Source organism: Triticum urartu, chromosome 3 (assembly GCF_003073215.2).
Source record: "Triticum urartu cultivar G1812 chromosome 3, Tu2.1, whole genome shotgun sequence".
Lineage (NCBI taxonomy): Eukaryota > Viridiplantae > Streptophyta > Magnoliopsida > Poales > Poaceae > Triticum > Triticum urartu.
This window is the reverse complement of record NC_053024.1, coordinates 478844641-478861137: the sequence shown is the minus strand read 5'-3', so window position 1 is coordinate 478861137 and position 16497 is coordinate 478844641. Positions and strand designations below refer to the sequence as shown.

Here is a 16497-nt window from a genome sequence, read left to right as displayed (position 1 = left end):
TGAAGCGATCGATTAGCAGAGGTTCTGCAGGGAATAGTAGTAGGAATTCTTTCAACCTCTCCTTTGGGCTTCCTGGCGCAGTTGAATTGCCTGAAGGAAATGATACACATGGGGAGAATCATACAGAGCAGGATGGTGAGGTTCCAAAGAAAGCTCCTATGGGACGGCTGGCACTTCTTAATAAACCAGAGGTACTTATTATTCTGTTAGGATCCCTAGCTGCAGCAGTTCACGGAGTGCTTTTCCCAATGTTCGGTGTGATGATTTCCAGTGCCATTAAAACTTTCTATGAGCCACCAGATAAACTCAGAAAGGATTCTAGCTTTTGGGGTTTGATGTGTGTGGTGCTGGGTATCATTTCGATAATCTCAATACCCGCAGAGCTCTTCTTGTTTGGAATAGCCGGAGGGAAGCTTATAGAGCGTATCCGTGCTATGTCATTTCGAAGCATTGTGCACCAAGAAGTCGCTTGGTTTGATGATCCTAAAAATTCCAGGTTTGTTACAGTTTTTCGCTTGGTTTCTTCTTCCTTTAGAATCTGTGAGCTTTACTTTTAGGTACTGACTGCCAAATTATATCTTACAGCGGAGCACTTGGTGCAAGACTGTCAGTTGATGCTTTGAATGTACGGCGTTTAGTGGGAGATAACTTGGCCTTAACGGTTCAGATTATCTCTACACTTATCACAGGGTTTGTCATTGCTATGATAGCTGACTGGAAGCTCTCTTTGATCATCCTCTGTGTGATTCCATTAGTGGGCCTTCAAGGTTATGCCCAAGTGAAGTTCTTGAAGGGTTTCAGTCAAGATGCCAAGGTAACCCATCAAAAGAAGCCATTAGGCTGTTTTTCTAGCAATGTGATATTTTGCAAATAATTACTAAAACTAAATGATACTCCATGCAGTTCCATATAAGTTGTTACTTAGGACAGAAGTTTCGTGTGATATATTTCATTAGCGGGTCTTCTGTTAGAACCACTAATTTATTGTACCATATTTAAAAGGTCCAACAAAAATTCTGCCTCTGTGCAAAACGACACATTTGGGAAACTGGAGGGAGTAATTAGTAGAGCATTCAGTTTCTAATTGTGAAGCTAGACCTACAATCTAATAGACATGCTTAGTGCTTTGCCGCCGGTAAAAAGAAACTGTTCACGTTAAGCCATTCATCGGCTCAGACTGCCTCAGGTCTCCCCTACGCCGTCATCCCATCCGACTTCTGCCTTGGCCGAAGTCACACCTCCACATTCTTGCTCAGCTTAAAACCTTACTCTGTGCCCTTGGCTCCACAGTAACACCTAGTCATACTTTCTTTTTGACCCGTGCCATGCTCCATTTTTGTCTGAGAATTTTTAGGTGGTCAAATTAGTTCATTAAGGTCTATGTGTTCAGTTAGTTAGCTTGTTTTTATTTTTTGTTATAGATTTTTAGCGAGGTGGGAAACATGGGTGTGAACAACCACTACAAGCTCCCTTTTTTCTTAACACACAAACTTCTATTTATGTAACAGTAAGATAAGATGACAATTATTCAGTCAAGGCTATAAAGTGAAGTCATTTAAAAAAAATCATCGAGTAATAAGAATCTGAGTTTACTCTAGATAATTAGTTTTCACATTCTGAAAATTGTTATGTCAATGCTAATGAATTGCTGGTTCTCCAGATGATGTATGAAGACGCAAGTCAAGTGGCCACTGATGCAATTAGTAGTATTAGGACCGTCGCTTCATTTTGTTCTGAGAAAAGAATTACAAGAATATATGATGATAAATGTGAAGCCTCAATGAGTCAAGGAGTCAGAACAGGAATAGTTGGAGGCATCGGATTTGGTTTCTCATTCTTGATGCTGTACCTTACATATGGTCTTTGTTTCTATGTTGGAGCACAATTTGTGCGCCATGGCCAATCAAGTTTTGGTGATGTTTTCAAGGTACGTAATTGCATTATTTCAGAAGTACTCCCTCTGTAAAGAAATATAAGAGCGTTTACATCACTAAAGTAGTGGTCTAAATGCTCTTATATTTATTTACAGAGGGAGTAATAATTATTTCTTCTTCATATTAAGTTTTTCAGTCTTAATCCCTCCATCCTTAACCAGTCACTACTTCCACGAGGTTCACATAGTTAGTCATACTTTGCAGGTTTTCTTTGCACTGGTTTTAGCAACTATTGGAGTATCTCAAACAAGTGCAATGGCCACCGATTCAACAAAAGCAAAAGAGTCAGCTATTTCCATATTTGCTTTATTGGACCGAAAGTCTGAAATAGACTCAAGCCGCAATGAGGGTTTGACATTAGATGAGGTCAAGGGCAACATCGATTTCCAGCATGTCAGCTTCAAGTACCCAACCCGCCCAGATATTCAGATCTTCAGTGACTTTACCCTGCACATTCCCTCTGGCAAGGTTAGCCCACCTTTTTCTATCCAAATCACTATTGTTATATCTTCTACAGTGATTTACATATTAGCTTACTTTCACTGTGGTCTTACAGACTGTTGCCCTTGTTGGAGAGAGTGGTAGCGGCAAGTCAACGGTAATTGCACTGTTGGAGCGATTCTACAATCCTGATTCAGGCACCATCTCATTGGATGGAGTGGAAATCAAGAGCTTAAACATCAATTGGTTGAGGGATCAAACGGGACTTGTGAGCCAAGAGCCTGTACTCTTCAATGATACAATCCGTGCCAACATAGCCTATGGTAAGGATGGGGAAGTTACTGAGGAGGAGCTCATTGCAGCTGCAAAGGCATCCAATGCGCATGAGTTCATATCAAGCCTTCCCCAAGGATATGACACCACAGTTGGGGAGAGGGGGATACAGCTGTCGGGTGGCCAGAAGCAGCGAGTGGCAATTGCAAGGGCCATATTGAAGGACCCTAAGATACTACTACTTGATGAGGCGACTAGTGCCTTGGATGCTGAGTCCGAGCGAATTGTGCAGGATGCATTAGACAATGTGATGGTCGGCAGGACCACGGTTGTTGTGGCTCACCGCCTCTCGACGATCAAAGGTGCTGATATCATTGCGGTTCTCAAGGATGGTGCAATAGTTGAGAAAGGAAGACACGAGGTGCTGATGAACATAAAAGATGGGGTGTACGCTTCACTGGTAGAACTTCGATCAGCGTCATCATAATACCTAGGATCAGTTTTGGTTCCGATATCTATCCACATTGTACATCTTCCCCGACCACCTTTTGTTGCTGTTTCTGTAACTGTGCCGCATTATTCTTTGGGGCTTGAAGAGGAATTCGAAAACTAGAATGAAAATTTATTGTGTCAATGTAGCGTAAGATTGTAATCATTTAGAAGGAAATCTTGTGCTTCTGATTTTGAAATGTGCATTCCCCCCGTCGATGTGTAAATGAGCGTAATATCCCGCTGTACATAATGCCTAACACAAATATTTCAAGACCGCATTGTAAAATGTGGGCATGTGCTGTATAATATGAAGACTCTACCCTGTCATCTTAAGATGCTCTAGGCATCTTCTGTTTAGAAATTGATCATACTGCAGTTAAATTTGTATGAGTGTCTGACAAGAACCAAGACTTACCGCCGCACCAGCTGTGTCGTTACACTCGGGAACTCCCAACAGCCGCGCCTAGCGAGATCCTGACCGGAGCCCGTCAAGCCAGGACTTGGGGGCGGAGCGGCGGACTTCCCAGGCGGGTCGGCGGTACCTCAGAGGAGCTGGGCCGGCGCCCGGCGCGGGGGGAGGGGGTCTCATACGTGGCGGGCGGCGGGGCAGGCGCGCAGGGAGAGGGGCGGGACGGTGCGCCGGTGCAGTGCCTGAACTGTTGCCTGTGTGGCGCACGCAGGGTAACTCTTCGTTTGATCCAGTCCGTGGGGTTCGATCGATCGATCGATCGATCGCATGGGCACTAGGCACTAGCTCTTTGTTCTGCCGATTGTTGTTTGCGTTTTCTTTTCTTTTAAAAAAACCAAGTATTTAACAAAAAACTATCACATTTCATGAAACCATGCATACAAACTATCACTTTGCAAATTTTTGCTGAAAATTACCACTTTTTTACTAATCTTTGACTAAAAATTATCATGTCGGAAAAGTGTCCGATTCGTCTCTTCTAAGCGCATTTCTGACAGGATGGGCCCACCTGTCAGAATCAATCTTCTTCCTCCTCTCTCTCTTTGGCATTTCCTCGAACATCTCATGTGCACTCCACGTTCTTCTTTATGGCGACGTCCCCGCGAAGCACCTCCCCGGCGTTGGTCGGTACTGGAGACGGCGGCGCAACCACGCCGGCTGGAGCCGCCTCGGCCGTGCTGGCGTGCCCGAGCCGCACTTCGCCGCATCCCCGACCACCCCGTGTAGCTCCCCATCACCATCGTGAGTGCTTGCTGCTTCCCCTCTACTCCCCCTTGGTTACTTGCCGCATCAACGCCGCCTTCGAGCGCTGGAGCTCGTGCTCCGAGCCGCACCTGCACGCCCGCAGTGCTCGTGGCCGCCCCTCGCCATGCGCACCGTGGTCGTCGTCCCCGTACCACGCGCGCTCGCCACACCTGCTACGCCCGGGTCGTGCCCCCGTCACGCACGGCTCGCCACTGTCGTGCCCCTGCTGCCGCTCCTCGCATGTTGCGGCTCCCGCGGCCGCGCCCCCGCCTCCGGCCGCCCGGGCTCCCCGCACCCTCCGCCGCCGCCCTTCACCGCTGGAGCCATGGGTCACCGCGATCGGCGCTGGAGCTACCGCGGGTCGCTGCTGGAGCTACCGGAGCCGCCCGCCCCGCGCCCTTCGCCGGCGGCCTTGAGCTCCTCGGCCGCCATCACACAAATTTTGCTAATGTGCCACGTCAACGCTTACGTGTGGGCCCAGCCAGTCAGAAACGTGATTAAAAGAGGCAAATCAGGCTCTTTTCAGACATGGTAGTTTTTAGTTAAGAATTAGTGAGAAAATGATAATTTTCGGCACAAATTTGTAAAGTGGTAGTTTGTAGGAATGTTTCCATCAAATGTGGTAGTTTTTTTGTTAAATACTCCAAAAACCCGAGAAATCGTGACTTTTTTTGTAGATGCTGAGTATTTGTGAGTTGAGAGGGCCTCTAATTGCAGAATTTCTTATATTAAATTGATCGGTTGCATGCCACAATATAATTGCGCCTTCTTCTGCTTGCAAGTGCGGCATGGCTGGCCAACTAGAAACCAGTTGACTGGAAATTTTATTTGGGTCAGTTGAGGGGGTTTGGTAATCAACAACCACATGTCTTCCTCAACCTCCAGACCCGCCTAACCACCATAGACCTACCGCCGCCCCACCCTCACCTTAACGCCCGCCGTGCCCACCGCTGTTATGTCATGGCCCCCGGCTATCCCTCTAACCCCAACGATGATCTTTTCTTTTTCGGCAAATTTGCACCCTTCCCCCGTCCCGCCCACACACACCCCTAAGATAGATAATGAGATAGTCTGACACCATAAGGTAGATAGCGGGGTCTTCTCCGGCGAGCTCTTTCCTTCCCTCTGGCGAGTTCCTTCCTTCCCTCCAGCTTCCTTCCTTCACTCGAAAATTGACTTACCCAAATTTCAAATTCGGCCGAACTAGATATAGTTATTGTGGTTTCTGAAACTGTTGTACAACCTTGCTGCAACTATGCATAATGTCTAGAGTATTTGAGTAGCTAATAGCGAAGAGAAAGACGTGGTGTTTTGTAAAAAGAAACAATGGTATGATCGTTTGTCCCTTTTTCTCGTGTTCCGTGGTATGATCGTTTTACCGATTGCCCCGTTTAAAATGACATGAGAGCATCTATTTTCTTGGAGTGGTTATTTATCAGGTGCCGTGGAAATATTTATTTTATTAGTCAGTATTTATGGCCGCTGGATGAACATTTTGTCATCTTTCTTGCATTTGCACATATCTTAATGTTCAGACTAGATTATTCTTGGCATTGACTTAGAACTTTCTTTTCTTAGCCGCTTGAGAAATTGTAAAACGGTTATTCTATTTTGTTTGCTTCCAAAGGTAAGATATAAGTAGGTTGCAAATGAAACTGGTAAAAAGGAAAAAACACAACCTACCTCAACGGTAGTACTTGTTTATTTTCGCAACACCTTAAGGGCATGGCCAATGCATAGCTCCAGGGTGATGCCTCACATGCCATGTAGAATCGAATGATAATAAAAGTAAGTTCGGATGGGGAAGCAGGATCTTCTTCAGGAGGCGAGTGCTTAGAGAGAAAAGTGTGATCCGATGCATAAAGTTGAAAAAAGTTGAACTGAAGAGGAAGAATGCATGTGTAGTGAGAGTCACTTTTTATTTTTTGATAAGCCCACTAATAGTAGCTTGCATTGGGGAAAAAATCAACAGATATGCCTTAAATTATTTTTTATCATGAGACATCTGTATCCATATGTCATCATTGTACATGTCCTGATAATACTCCTACACACAACCACGCTTGCATCACCGGATCCCTTCTTAACTGATCCAGCCAACGTCAAGCAAGCAAGTACCCACGCGTTAACTAGCGACGCCAACGTCGCCTCGGACTCCCCGCCCTGACGCTCATTCTTTGCTGCCACCTCCTTTGCCTCCACCATCTCCTTGTCGTACCCTTCCATTGCCAGGGCTAGCCCAAGCTCCTTCTCCAGGAACACCTTGTTCACCCGCTGCTCTGCGTACAATGGCCACGCTAGCATCGGCACACCCGCCATGATCGACTCCAGCACCGAGTTCCACCGACAGTGCGTCACGAACAGGGCCACCGCTGCGTGCATAAGCACATCGCGTTGAGGCGCCCATGACTTGACGACCAGCCCGTCTCCTTGGTACGGTCTCGGAAGCCCTCCGGGAGCAGGGCGTCGAGGTCCGGCTCCGACGGCTCGTCGAACTTCTTCGTCGGGTCATCGTTGGACGGGCTCTTTACGACCCAAAGGAAACGCTGCCCACTTGCCTCTAGCCCGGCCGCCACCTCCCTGATCTGCTTGGCACTAAACTGACCGAGGCTGCCGAAGCAGAGGAACACCACGTTGTCCTTGTGCTGGGTGTCCAGCCACGCTATGCACTCGTCGCCGCACTTGGTGCCCACCTCCACCGACTTTATCAGCGGCCCAATGCAGTAGACTGGAGGTGTCGGGAGTCCAAAAGGTGAGCAGAGCCCGGCGGCGATGGTCTCTACGGCCCGCGGCTCGAGCGAGCGGAAGGTGTTGACGAGGATGCCCTGGGACAGGCACAGGTCGCTGCACACACTCACGAACTTCGTGTATGCTACATCATCACGGTCCATGATTGGCCGCATGGAGTCTGTCGCCGGAAACGAGGGGATTCCGGGAACGTGCACGAGCTCATCACCCATGTCCTGGAAGTTGGCGGTGGTCTGAGCGTGCAGGACCGGGAGATGCAAGTAGAGAGCCAGGACCTCAGCGCCGGAGGTGAAGAAGAAATAGATGGGAATGCCGAGCTCCGAGGCAACGCCGCGCGCGACATTACAGAAGAAGTCTGCGACGAGAACGGCGGAGGAGGTGGCAGCGAGGAAATCACGCAGGTGAGGGTTCGAGACGCGGGCGACCTCCAAGGTCAATGTCTCTGGGTGGTTGGATTTTACGGGCGGGAGCTCGACTTGCGGGAGACGGTGGAAGGAGATGGTGGGGTTGGCCGCCGAGACCCCGGCGAGGAAGGGCCCCGTTGCGCTTGCCCCGGTGTTGTGCGGTAGATCGATGACGACGATGGTGACGGCGAGGCCGCGGGCAGCGATGATCTTGCCCGGTTCGATCATCGAGACCAGGTGGCCCATGCCCGGCGACGGGTACTGCTGCGCGCTCCATCTTGGCAACGATAAGCCTGCTCTGTAGTCGTGGACGCTGTGGTGGTGGTGTCTGCTTTGGAGTGTGGAGTAGCACAAGTGGAGTTGGAGATGCATGGCGAGCCGATGATTTACAGGGGGCCATGGTCTGTCTGACCCACCCATCTGGTGGCCGAAATTTGTAATTTTCTTCTACTTGTTGCATTGCATGTTAGAAGGGAGAAAGAGAATTGGTGTGGAATATGATGGATGTATTATTGAGCCTCGAGGGCGAGTATATATTGAATACAAGACTTGAGGGCAAGAAGCCTCTCGTGAAGATAAGGTAGGAGACGGATTACAAATCCTAGACTACCAAATACAAGTATCCCAAATATATCTCTAACACCCCCCCGCAGTCGTAGCGGTAGCGTTGCGAACAACAGGAGCGTCGCGGACGGTCAGACTGGAGAGAATAGCAGTCGACGGACTGACATCCCCCCGCAGTCCTAGCGGGAGCGTCGTGGACGGTGTCGCGTCGCGGACGCGTTGACTGTAGAGGAAGCCGACGAGTTGCTCAAGCGGATGATAGCCCTTTGTGCCGATGTCAATGTAGCCGAGAGCGTACGGTGGTGTAGCCATGGTCGAGGTAGCCGTGCGAAGAACGCCGTGGTCGATGTCGAGTCGGGTAGCCGGTGTCGAGGGAGTTGCCGTGGAGCCGCGGGCGCAAGGAGGCGCCGAGTTAGTCATGGGCGCAATGGTGTCGAAGAAGTGATGCGCCAGGAAGGAGAATGCTGTTGACGACGCGTCGCGCCGGGGTTGCCAACCCCGGAGATACATCGTAGACGAAGGCACGCGCCGGTGTTGCCAGCACCGGGCATGCGTAGACGGACGAAGACGAAGTTGACGAAGCGTCGACCAGGCTTGCCAGGCCCGGGGACACGTCGTGGACGAAGGCACACGACGGTGTTGCAAGCACCGGGCATGCGTAGACTGGGACCTGCACGAGCTGTACGCCATGTCGAAGAAGTCGGAGAGGCCAGCAGAGAAGAACTCGACGACGATTGCGGCGTCCATCGGCGCGGGGCCGATGTCACCAACGGTGGTCGGAGTAGATGAAGTGGTCGGGGTAGATGACGGCGACGCTGATGATGGGCTCGTGCTCGACGAACACGAACGGGGTGGACGGGCGGCGGCGACAGCTACGAAGGTAGCAGTGGCGGCGGCCAAAGAAGAGCGGCGGCGGCGGCCTGACGGCGGCGGCTAGATTAGGAGTGCGGCGGCGGTGCTCGAAGTAGGCGAAGAACCCGACAGCGTGACGAAGACCGGCGCGGACGGTGGCGTTCCCGCGCCAAAGAGAGACGGCGCGGTGCATACCACGAGAGGTCGACGCGCGGTGATGGCAGAGTGGACCGCGGGCCGCGGCGCTATGGCCCGAAGGGGCGACGCAGCGGCAGCGGACAGGTCAGGGCAACGGCGGGAAGATCTCGGGGCGGTGGCGGGAACCGCGGGCCGTCGCGCTACTGCCCGAAGGGGCCGGCGCAGCGGCGGAGCGCGGGTCGGTGCAACTGTGAATACGACCTCAGGGCGGCGGCGGGGACCGCGTATCGCAACATTACGGTCTGAAGGGGCGACGCAGCGGCGACGCACGAATCGATACAGCCGCGAGGAGAACCACGGGGCGGCGGCGCTGCGGCCCGACGGGGCGACGCAACGGCAGCCCGATGCTCGATCGACGGAGAGGGCGCGCTGAACTCAGGGTCAATCTTCACAGAACTTGCGAAAACGCGCAAAACCAACTAGCTAGGTCAGTTGCACGACGCGGATGAAGTGGAGCGACGGATAGGTGATCAATCTGGCCGGTCGCAAGATCGAGGACACTGCTCGGTGCGATTATTACGGCCGGGCGCGGCAAAGTGAGCGGCCGCCATACCCAGCGGCGGACTGTCGTAGCAGGAGCGTGCTACCGGCTTGCACACGTATTATACATGGAGGCTGATTGGGATACAACCATATGAGCACCATGCCCACATGATGCAACGTGCAGCCACACCTTGTACGGACGTGTGGTCCGGGGCAAGCAGCCGGCCACACCAGCGCCAACCACACCCGCGTGCCACGCGGTACAGGACGACCGGGGCAGCGCATGCGCTGCCCGTCGTACGTAACCTGCTGCATGCAGAAAGCTGGGGCGTCCGAGTTGTGGATGGAGGCGGGGTTGATGCAGAATTCTCGATCGGATCATGGCGACGACAACATGCGCATAGCCACGGCTGGATGGACGCGCGAACGGTAGCCACGAGGGGCCGTCGCATCGCGCAAGGTCGCCGAGTCGGAGAAGAGGCCATGTGTCGTGCCGGTGTCGAAGTAGAGGCGCGAGAGTCGACGGTGGCGGTGGACGATGCAAACCGGATCACATAGACTGGAAAACCAAAAAGTAGACGCCGATCAAAGTGACCGGCGAGAGAGAGAAAATCCGGATCAAAGGATCGGGAAAAAGGACTCTCTAGGGCAGCCAGCCAACACGGCCGGCGGACGAACCCTAGGTACGGGCGGCGCGGGCCCCGACGGCGGTCATGGAGGCCGACCGCCCCGGGGGTGGTGCGCGGGTGCGAAAGCGGCGGCGGCTAGGGTTTAGGATCGACTTGCTCTGATACCATGTTAGAAGGGAGAAAGAGGATTGGTGCGGAATATGATGGATGTATTATTGAGCCTCGAGGGCGAGTATATATTAAGTACAAGACTTGAGGACAAGAAGCCTCTCCTGGAGATAAGGTAGGAGACGAATTACAAATCCTAGACTACCAAATACAAGTATCTTAAATATATCTCTAACATTGCAGTCTGCAGATGATGTGTGTACCAGTCGCAGTGGCAACCGTGAGATATGCGGTCAGGTGTGGATCGTTGGGCACTTGGACCTGTGTTCTTGCTTGGTTTCTTTAGACTCTATTTGATTCATAAGTCCTAGGACTTTTTTTAATCCCAACTTATAAGTCTCAAGTCCCTAAAAAGTCCCTACCTGTTCGGTTCTCGGGACTTATAAGTCTCTATAAGACCATATTACAACTATAAGTCCCTATAAGTCCCTCCTTGAGAGTCTTATTTCATAAGTCTCAAATGCCCACTTTAAGTCCCTATAAGTCCCTCTTGTTTGATTTAGATAGGATTTATAGGGACTTATTTAAGTCCCTAGACCAATAAGTCTCTGAAAACAAACACCCTCTTAGTACGACGGGTATAAGCACATAACGTCATCGCTGACGGATGGAACCATTTCAAGCCCCACCTGTCAATTACTCAATTGCTATGTCTCATAAGGGAGGAACTAGTTCGACAAAACAGCTAAATAATCTAGTACCCCCTTCGGAAACAAATATAAGAGCGTTTAGATAACTAAAATAATGATCTAAACACTTTTATATTTCTTTACAGAGAAAGTATATAATTTGCACGTATGTGAGAATCCAGCCCAATGCCCATGCATCCTGATGGTTGACGTAATGATGTCATTGCTTGTGTATCAATGGCGCTTCATCCGTTGCCATGCGAGCACCCCTGATTACTTCTCTGATATGCATTACTTTTAGTAATTTATTCTCGATTGAGTTGTATCTCATGTGTTGTTCTTTAATACTACTTTATTGGGATCCATTTCCTGCTGTTGGATTATGGATGGGTTTAGGCCCATATAAGACACTAATCCCTGATTAATCTTAAGGCCCATGTATGAGATGGCAGGTGGTGGGAAGTTTAGTCCCACCTTACTAGTTGAGGAGAGTTGAGACCCCTTTATAAGGGCTGCTCTACCACTTGCCATTGAGAGCTTGGGAAGAGGAGTGATACGTGCGCGCTCCTCCTCCGCCGCCCGCCTCGCCTCGTCACGACGCGTCGCGGGTTGCGGGAATGAGCCGAGCCGAAGCTTATTTTTACTGCTCAGGAATAGATTAATTAATCAAGGATTAATTAACGAGTCACTAACAGGTGGGCCACTGTCCAAGACGTTGGACTGTGGGCTGACTTGTGTTGTCGGGATTCGTCGACTCCCTTGCCGGGGGGTGCGACCCTTGCTGGGACCCGCGTATTCATCGATTCCCTTGCCAGGAGTGGGCCGACTCGGTCGTGGGCCTCGGCAGGGCCCATGACTTTCTTCCTTACGGACTATATAAGAAGGCTCTGGCCAGTGAAGTAACCTAGTTCGGTTCACTCACTCCCTCTCGCGTGACCTAGCCGTCATCTACTGTTCCTCACTATGTGCTGCCTCCGGCGATCCCATCCCGACGACCGCGTGCATGGCTGGTCGGGAGAGCAGGTGCCTCCGGAACCCTGTCGTTCGAGATCCTGCCTGGGAGAACGACAATAAGGTTTTTGGGGAGCGTCTCGACACGACTGCTCCCGATCCGTCCCCAACTCTGTTCGCCTCTGCTTCCACTACTTCCTCTGCATCGACACCATGACCGACGACGCCGCCTCTAAGAAGAAGGCCACGGACAACGCCGAGGCTGCTGCTGCAGCCGCCGCGTTGGCCTGGCCAATCAGAGGGTATGATCTATTCATCCCTCGTTTACTCGTATTTATGCTAGCCGTATATGTGCTGCTCATAGAAGGTTCGATTCTATGTTCTGTATGTGCTAGTATGCTTAGGTATTGCTATGAGATGCATACCTTTTATGCCATGCTTACTGTTTACTCATGGATAAGTCTAATCAGAAAAGTGCTAATATTTCCAACAATCCAAAAACCTTATTTTAGGCACTTTTCGATTCAAGGCTTTGCTGCTACTCTGAAACCGAAAAAGTTTACCGGGACACATTTTAAGCGTTGGTAGACTAGGACCACCTTGTGGCTCACAGCGATGAACGTGTTCTGGGTTGGTGGTGTGTCCCTCACAGAAACGATTGCTCCTGAACAGGAGAAGGCGTTTAGAGAGGCAACCACAATCTTTCTGGGAGCAGTTCTGAGTGTGATTGGAGACAAGTTGGTTGACGCCTATATTCATATGGGTGTTGCCAAAAACTTGTGGGATGCGCTCGAAGTCAAATTCGGCGCAACTGATGCTGGCAGTGAGTTGTATGCCATGGAGCAGTTCCATGATTACAGGATGGTTGATAACCGTTCTGTATTGGACCAGGCTCATGAGATACAGTGCATTGCTAAGGAGCTGGAGCTCTTGAAGTGTGAGTTACCGGACAAGTTTGTCGCGGGTTGCATTATTGCAAAACTCCCTCCTAGTTGGAGGAACTTCGCTACTTCTCTCAAGCACTTGAGACGTGAATTCTCTGTTGAGGATGTCATTGGTCATATCAGTGTTGCGCAGAACTCGAGAGCAAAGGACTCACACGTGAAAGGGGCAGAGGGTTCTTCTAGCGCCAATGTGGTGCAGAAGAACTTCCACAAGTTCAAGGGAAAGAACTCTGTCCAGCAGAATACTACCTTTAAGAAGAAGGGTAAGAAGAAAGACAAAAAGAGAGACGGCTGCTTTACTTGTGGTTCAGATGAACATTGGGCAAACAAGTGCCCAAACAAGTACAAGAAGCCAGCACAGGACTCTAAGTCTGTGAATGTCACTCTGAGCAACAATGATGCAGCATCTGGGTATGGTAATATGTTTACCATACTTTCAGTTTGTCAGTCCACCGATTGGTGGATTGACACTGGGGCCAATATTCATGTGTGTGCTGATGTGTCTTTGTTTTCTTTCTATAAGGTCGCACAAGATTGTTCCGTCCTGATGGGGAATGGCTCACATGCTTCTGTTCATGGTGTTGGCACGGTAGATCTGAAGTTTACTTCGAGAAAAATCGTGCAACTGAAGAACGTGCAGCATGTCCCGCCATAAAGAAGAATCTCGTTAGTGGCTCCCTTCTATGTAAAGAAGGGTTTAAGTTAGTATTTGAGTCTAACAAAGTAGTCATATCTCGATATGGACTATTTGTTGGAAAAGGATATGATTGTGGTGGTTTGTTCCGCCTTTCCCTGGAGGATTTCTGTAATAAAGTCGTGAACCAAATTCATTCTAATGTGAATGAATCTAAGGTTTGGCATTCACGTCTTTGTCACATAAATTTCGGTTGTATGACGCGGCTAGCTAAGATGGATTTAATCCCGAGTTTCACTTTAGCCAAAGGCTCTAAGTGCCATGCGTGTGTGCAAGCTAAGCAACCTCGTAAGCCTCACAAGCTTGTGAAGGAGAGACACCCGGCACCTCTAGAGCTCATACATTCAGATCTCTATGAGATGAATGGTGTGTTGACTAAAGGTGGAAATAAATACTTCATGACTCTGATTGATGATTCCACTAGATTCTACTATGTGTATTTGTTAAACACTAAGGATGAGGCTCTACACTACTTCAAAGTCTATAAGGCTGAAATTGAGAACCAACTTGAGAAGAAAATAAAACGAGTCCGGTCTGATCGTGGTGGAGAGTACTTTTTTAATGAGTTCGATTTATTCTGTGCGGAACATGGTATTATTCATGAGAGGACGCCTCCCTACTCACCCCAGTCAAATGGGGTTGCCGAACGGAAAAACCGTACTCTAACTGATTTGGTTAACGCCACGTTAGATACATCGGGTTTATCCAAGGCATGGTGGGGGAGGCTGTATTGACATTTTGTCATGTCCTGAATAAAGTTCCCACAAAGGATAATGAGACTACTCCCTATGAGCAATGGGAAAAGAAAAAGAACTACACTCTCTTACTTGCGCACTTGGGGCTGTTTGGCGAAAGTCAATGTGCCGATAATCAAAAAGCGCAAGTTGGGACCAAAGACCGTGGACTGTGTTTTTCTTGGCTATGCCAAGCATAGCGTTGGCTATAGATTTCTAGTGGTGAAATCTGAGGTACCTGGCCAGAAGGTCGGTACAATTATAGTCTAGGGATGCTACATTCTTTGAGGATATTTTCCCCATGAGAGATATGCAAAGCAATTCTAGACCGGAATCTGATGAGACTCCTGAACCTGCTATTCCGATGGAATATTATGAACATAAAAGTGATAAGAGTTCCACGGAGGATGACGAGGAAGCTCCTGTCAGGAGCAAGAGACAGAGGACTACAAAGTCCTTTGGTGATGATTTCCTCGTGTACCTCGTGGATGATGATACTCCCAGCTCCATTTCAGAAGCTTATGCATCTCTGGATGCTGACTACTGGAAGGATGCGGTCCGTAGTGAGATGGATTCCATCTTGGCTAACGGGACATGGGAGATCACTGATCGTCCTTATGGTTGCCGACCATTAGGATGTAAGTGGGTGTTCAAAAGGAAGCTTAGGCCCGATGGTACTGTTGAGAAGTACAAGGCTAGGCTTGTGGACAAGGGTTATACCCAGAAAGAAGAAGAGGATTTCTTTGACACTTATTCACATGTGGCTAGACTGACAACCATTCGAGTGTTACTCGCTTTGGCTGCCTCGCATGGTCTTCTCGTTCATCAGATGGACGTTAAGAAGGCTTTCCTTAACGGAGAGCTAGACAAGGAAATTTACATGCAACAGCTGGATGGCTTTGTAGTAAATGGTCAGGAAGGAAAGGTGTGTAAGCTAGTGAAATCTTTGTATGGCCTGAAACAAGCGCCTAAGCAATGGCATGAGAAGTTCAACACTACTCTGACATCTGCTGGCTTTGTTGTGAACGAAGCTGACAAATGTGTATACTATCGCTATGGTGGGGGCGAAGGAATTATACTGTGTCTGTATGTCGATGACATACTGATATTTGGGACCCACCTCAAGGTAATTGAGGAGGTCAAGTCTTTTCTATCTCACAACTTTGAGATGAAGGACCTGGGTGTGGCTGATGTTATCCTGAACATCGAGCTACTGAGAAATTCTGAGGGTGGAATTACACTTTTGCAATCCCACTATGTTGAGAAGATTTTGAGCCATTTTGGATATTCGGACTGCAAACCTTCTGCAACACCATATGATCCTAGCGTGCGGATTCGAAAGTTCGAAGGCATGGTTGTAGATCAATTGAGATATTCTCAAGTGGTTGGTTCACTGATGTACCTAGCATGTGCTACTCGTCCTGACATCTCATTTGTTGTGTGCAAACTGAGCCGGTTTGTTTCCAATCCGGGAGATGTGCATTGGCATGCTGTTGAGCAAGTGATGCGTTATTTGCAAGGTACTGCGAACTATGGGATTCACTATTCTGGGTACCCGACGGTACTTGAGGGGTATAGTGATTCAAATTGGATATCTGATGCTGATGAGATGAAAGCCACAAGTGGACATGTCTTCACACTTGGTGGTGGTGCTGTTTCCTGGAAGTCTTGCAAGCAGATGATCTTAACCAGATCGACTATGGAAGTAGAACTCACAGCATTAGACACATCATGCGTCGAAGCAGAATGGCTTCGAGAGCTATTGATGGATTTGCCGGTGGTTGATAAACCAGTGCCGGCTGTCCTTATGAACTGTGACAATCAAACAGTGATTGCCAAGGCTAAGAGTTCAAAGGACAACATGAAATCCACAAAGCACATAAGAAGAAGATTGAAATCTGTCAGAAAATCAAGAAACTCCGGAGTAATAGCGTTGGATTATATCCAGACGGCTAAGAATCTGGCAGACCCTTTTACGAAAGGGCTATCACGGATTGTGATAGAAAATGCATCGAGGGAGATGGGGATGAGACCCACGTAAGTTGCCATGGGGGTAACCCAACCTATGTGATCGGAGATCCCGTGAATTAGGACCTGGGAAAACAATCCAGCGGTCAACTAAGGAGAGTATCCTTAATTAACCCAC

At 49.5% G+C, this 16497-nt stretch overlaps 1 protein-coding gene and 1 pseudogene across 1 annotated transcript in view; one reads left to right on the top strand and one right to left on the bottom strand.

The window, feature by feature from the left end:
* Nucleotides 1-3337, top strand: part of LOC125546889 (ABC transporter B family member 4-like) — a 48397-nt gene extending 45060 nt beyond the window's left edge. Inside the window, exons 4-8 of the mRNA XM_048710987.1 lie at nucleotides 6-496; nucleotides 586-814; nucleotides 1661-1927; nucleotides 2139-2402; nucleotides 2491-3337. Coding sequence (XP_048566944.1) covers nucleotides 6-496; nucleotides 586-814; nucleotides 1661-1927; nucleotides 2139-2402; nucleotides 2491-3135 — 1896 coding nt within the window. The 3' untranslated portion in view covers nucleotides 3136-3337. The remainder of the gene's footprint in view (nucleotides 1-5; nucleotides 497-585; nucleotides 815-1660; nucleotides 1928-2138; nucleotides 2403-2490) is intronic.
* A 2981-nt stretch (nucleotides 3338-6318) lies between these two features.
* On the bottom strand, nucleotides 6319-12296 carry LOC125546888 (annotated as a pseudogene).
* Nucleotides 12297-16497: the final 4201 nt, after the last annotated feature.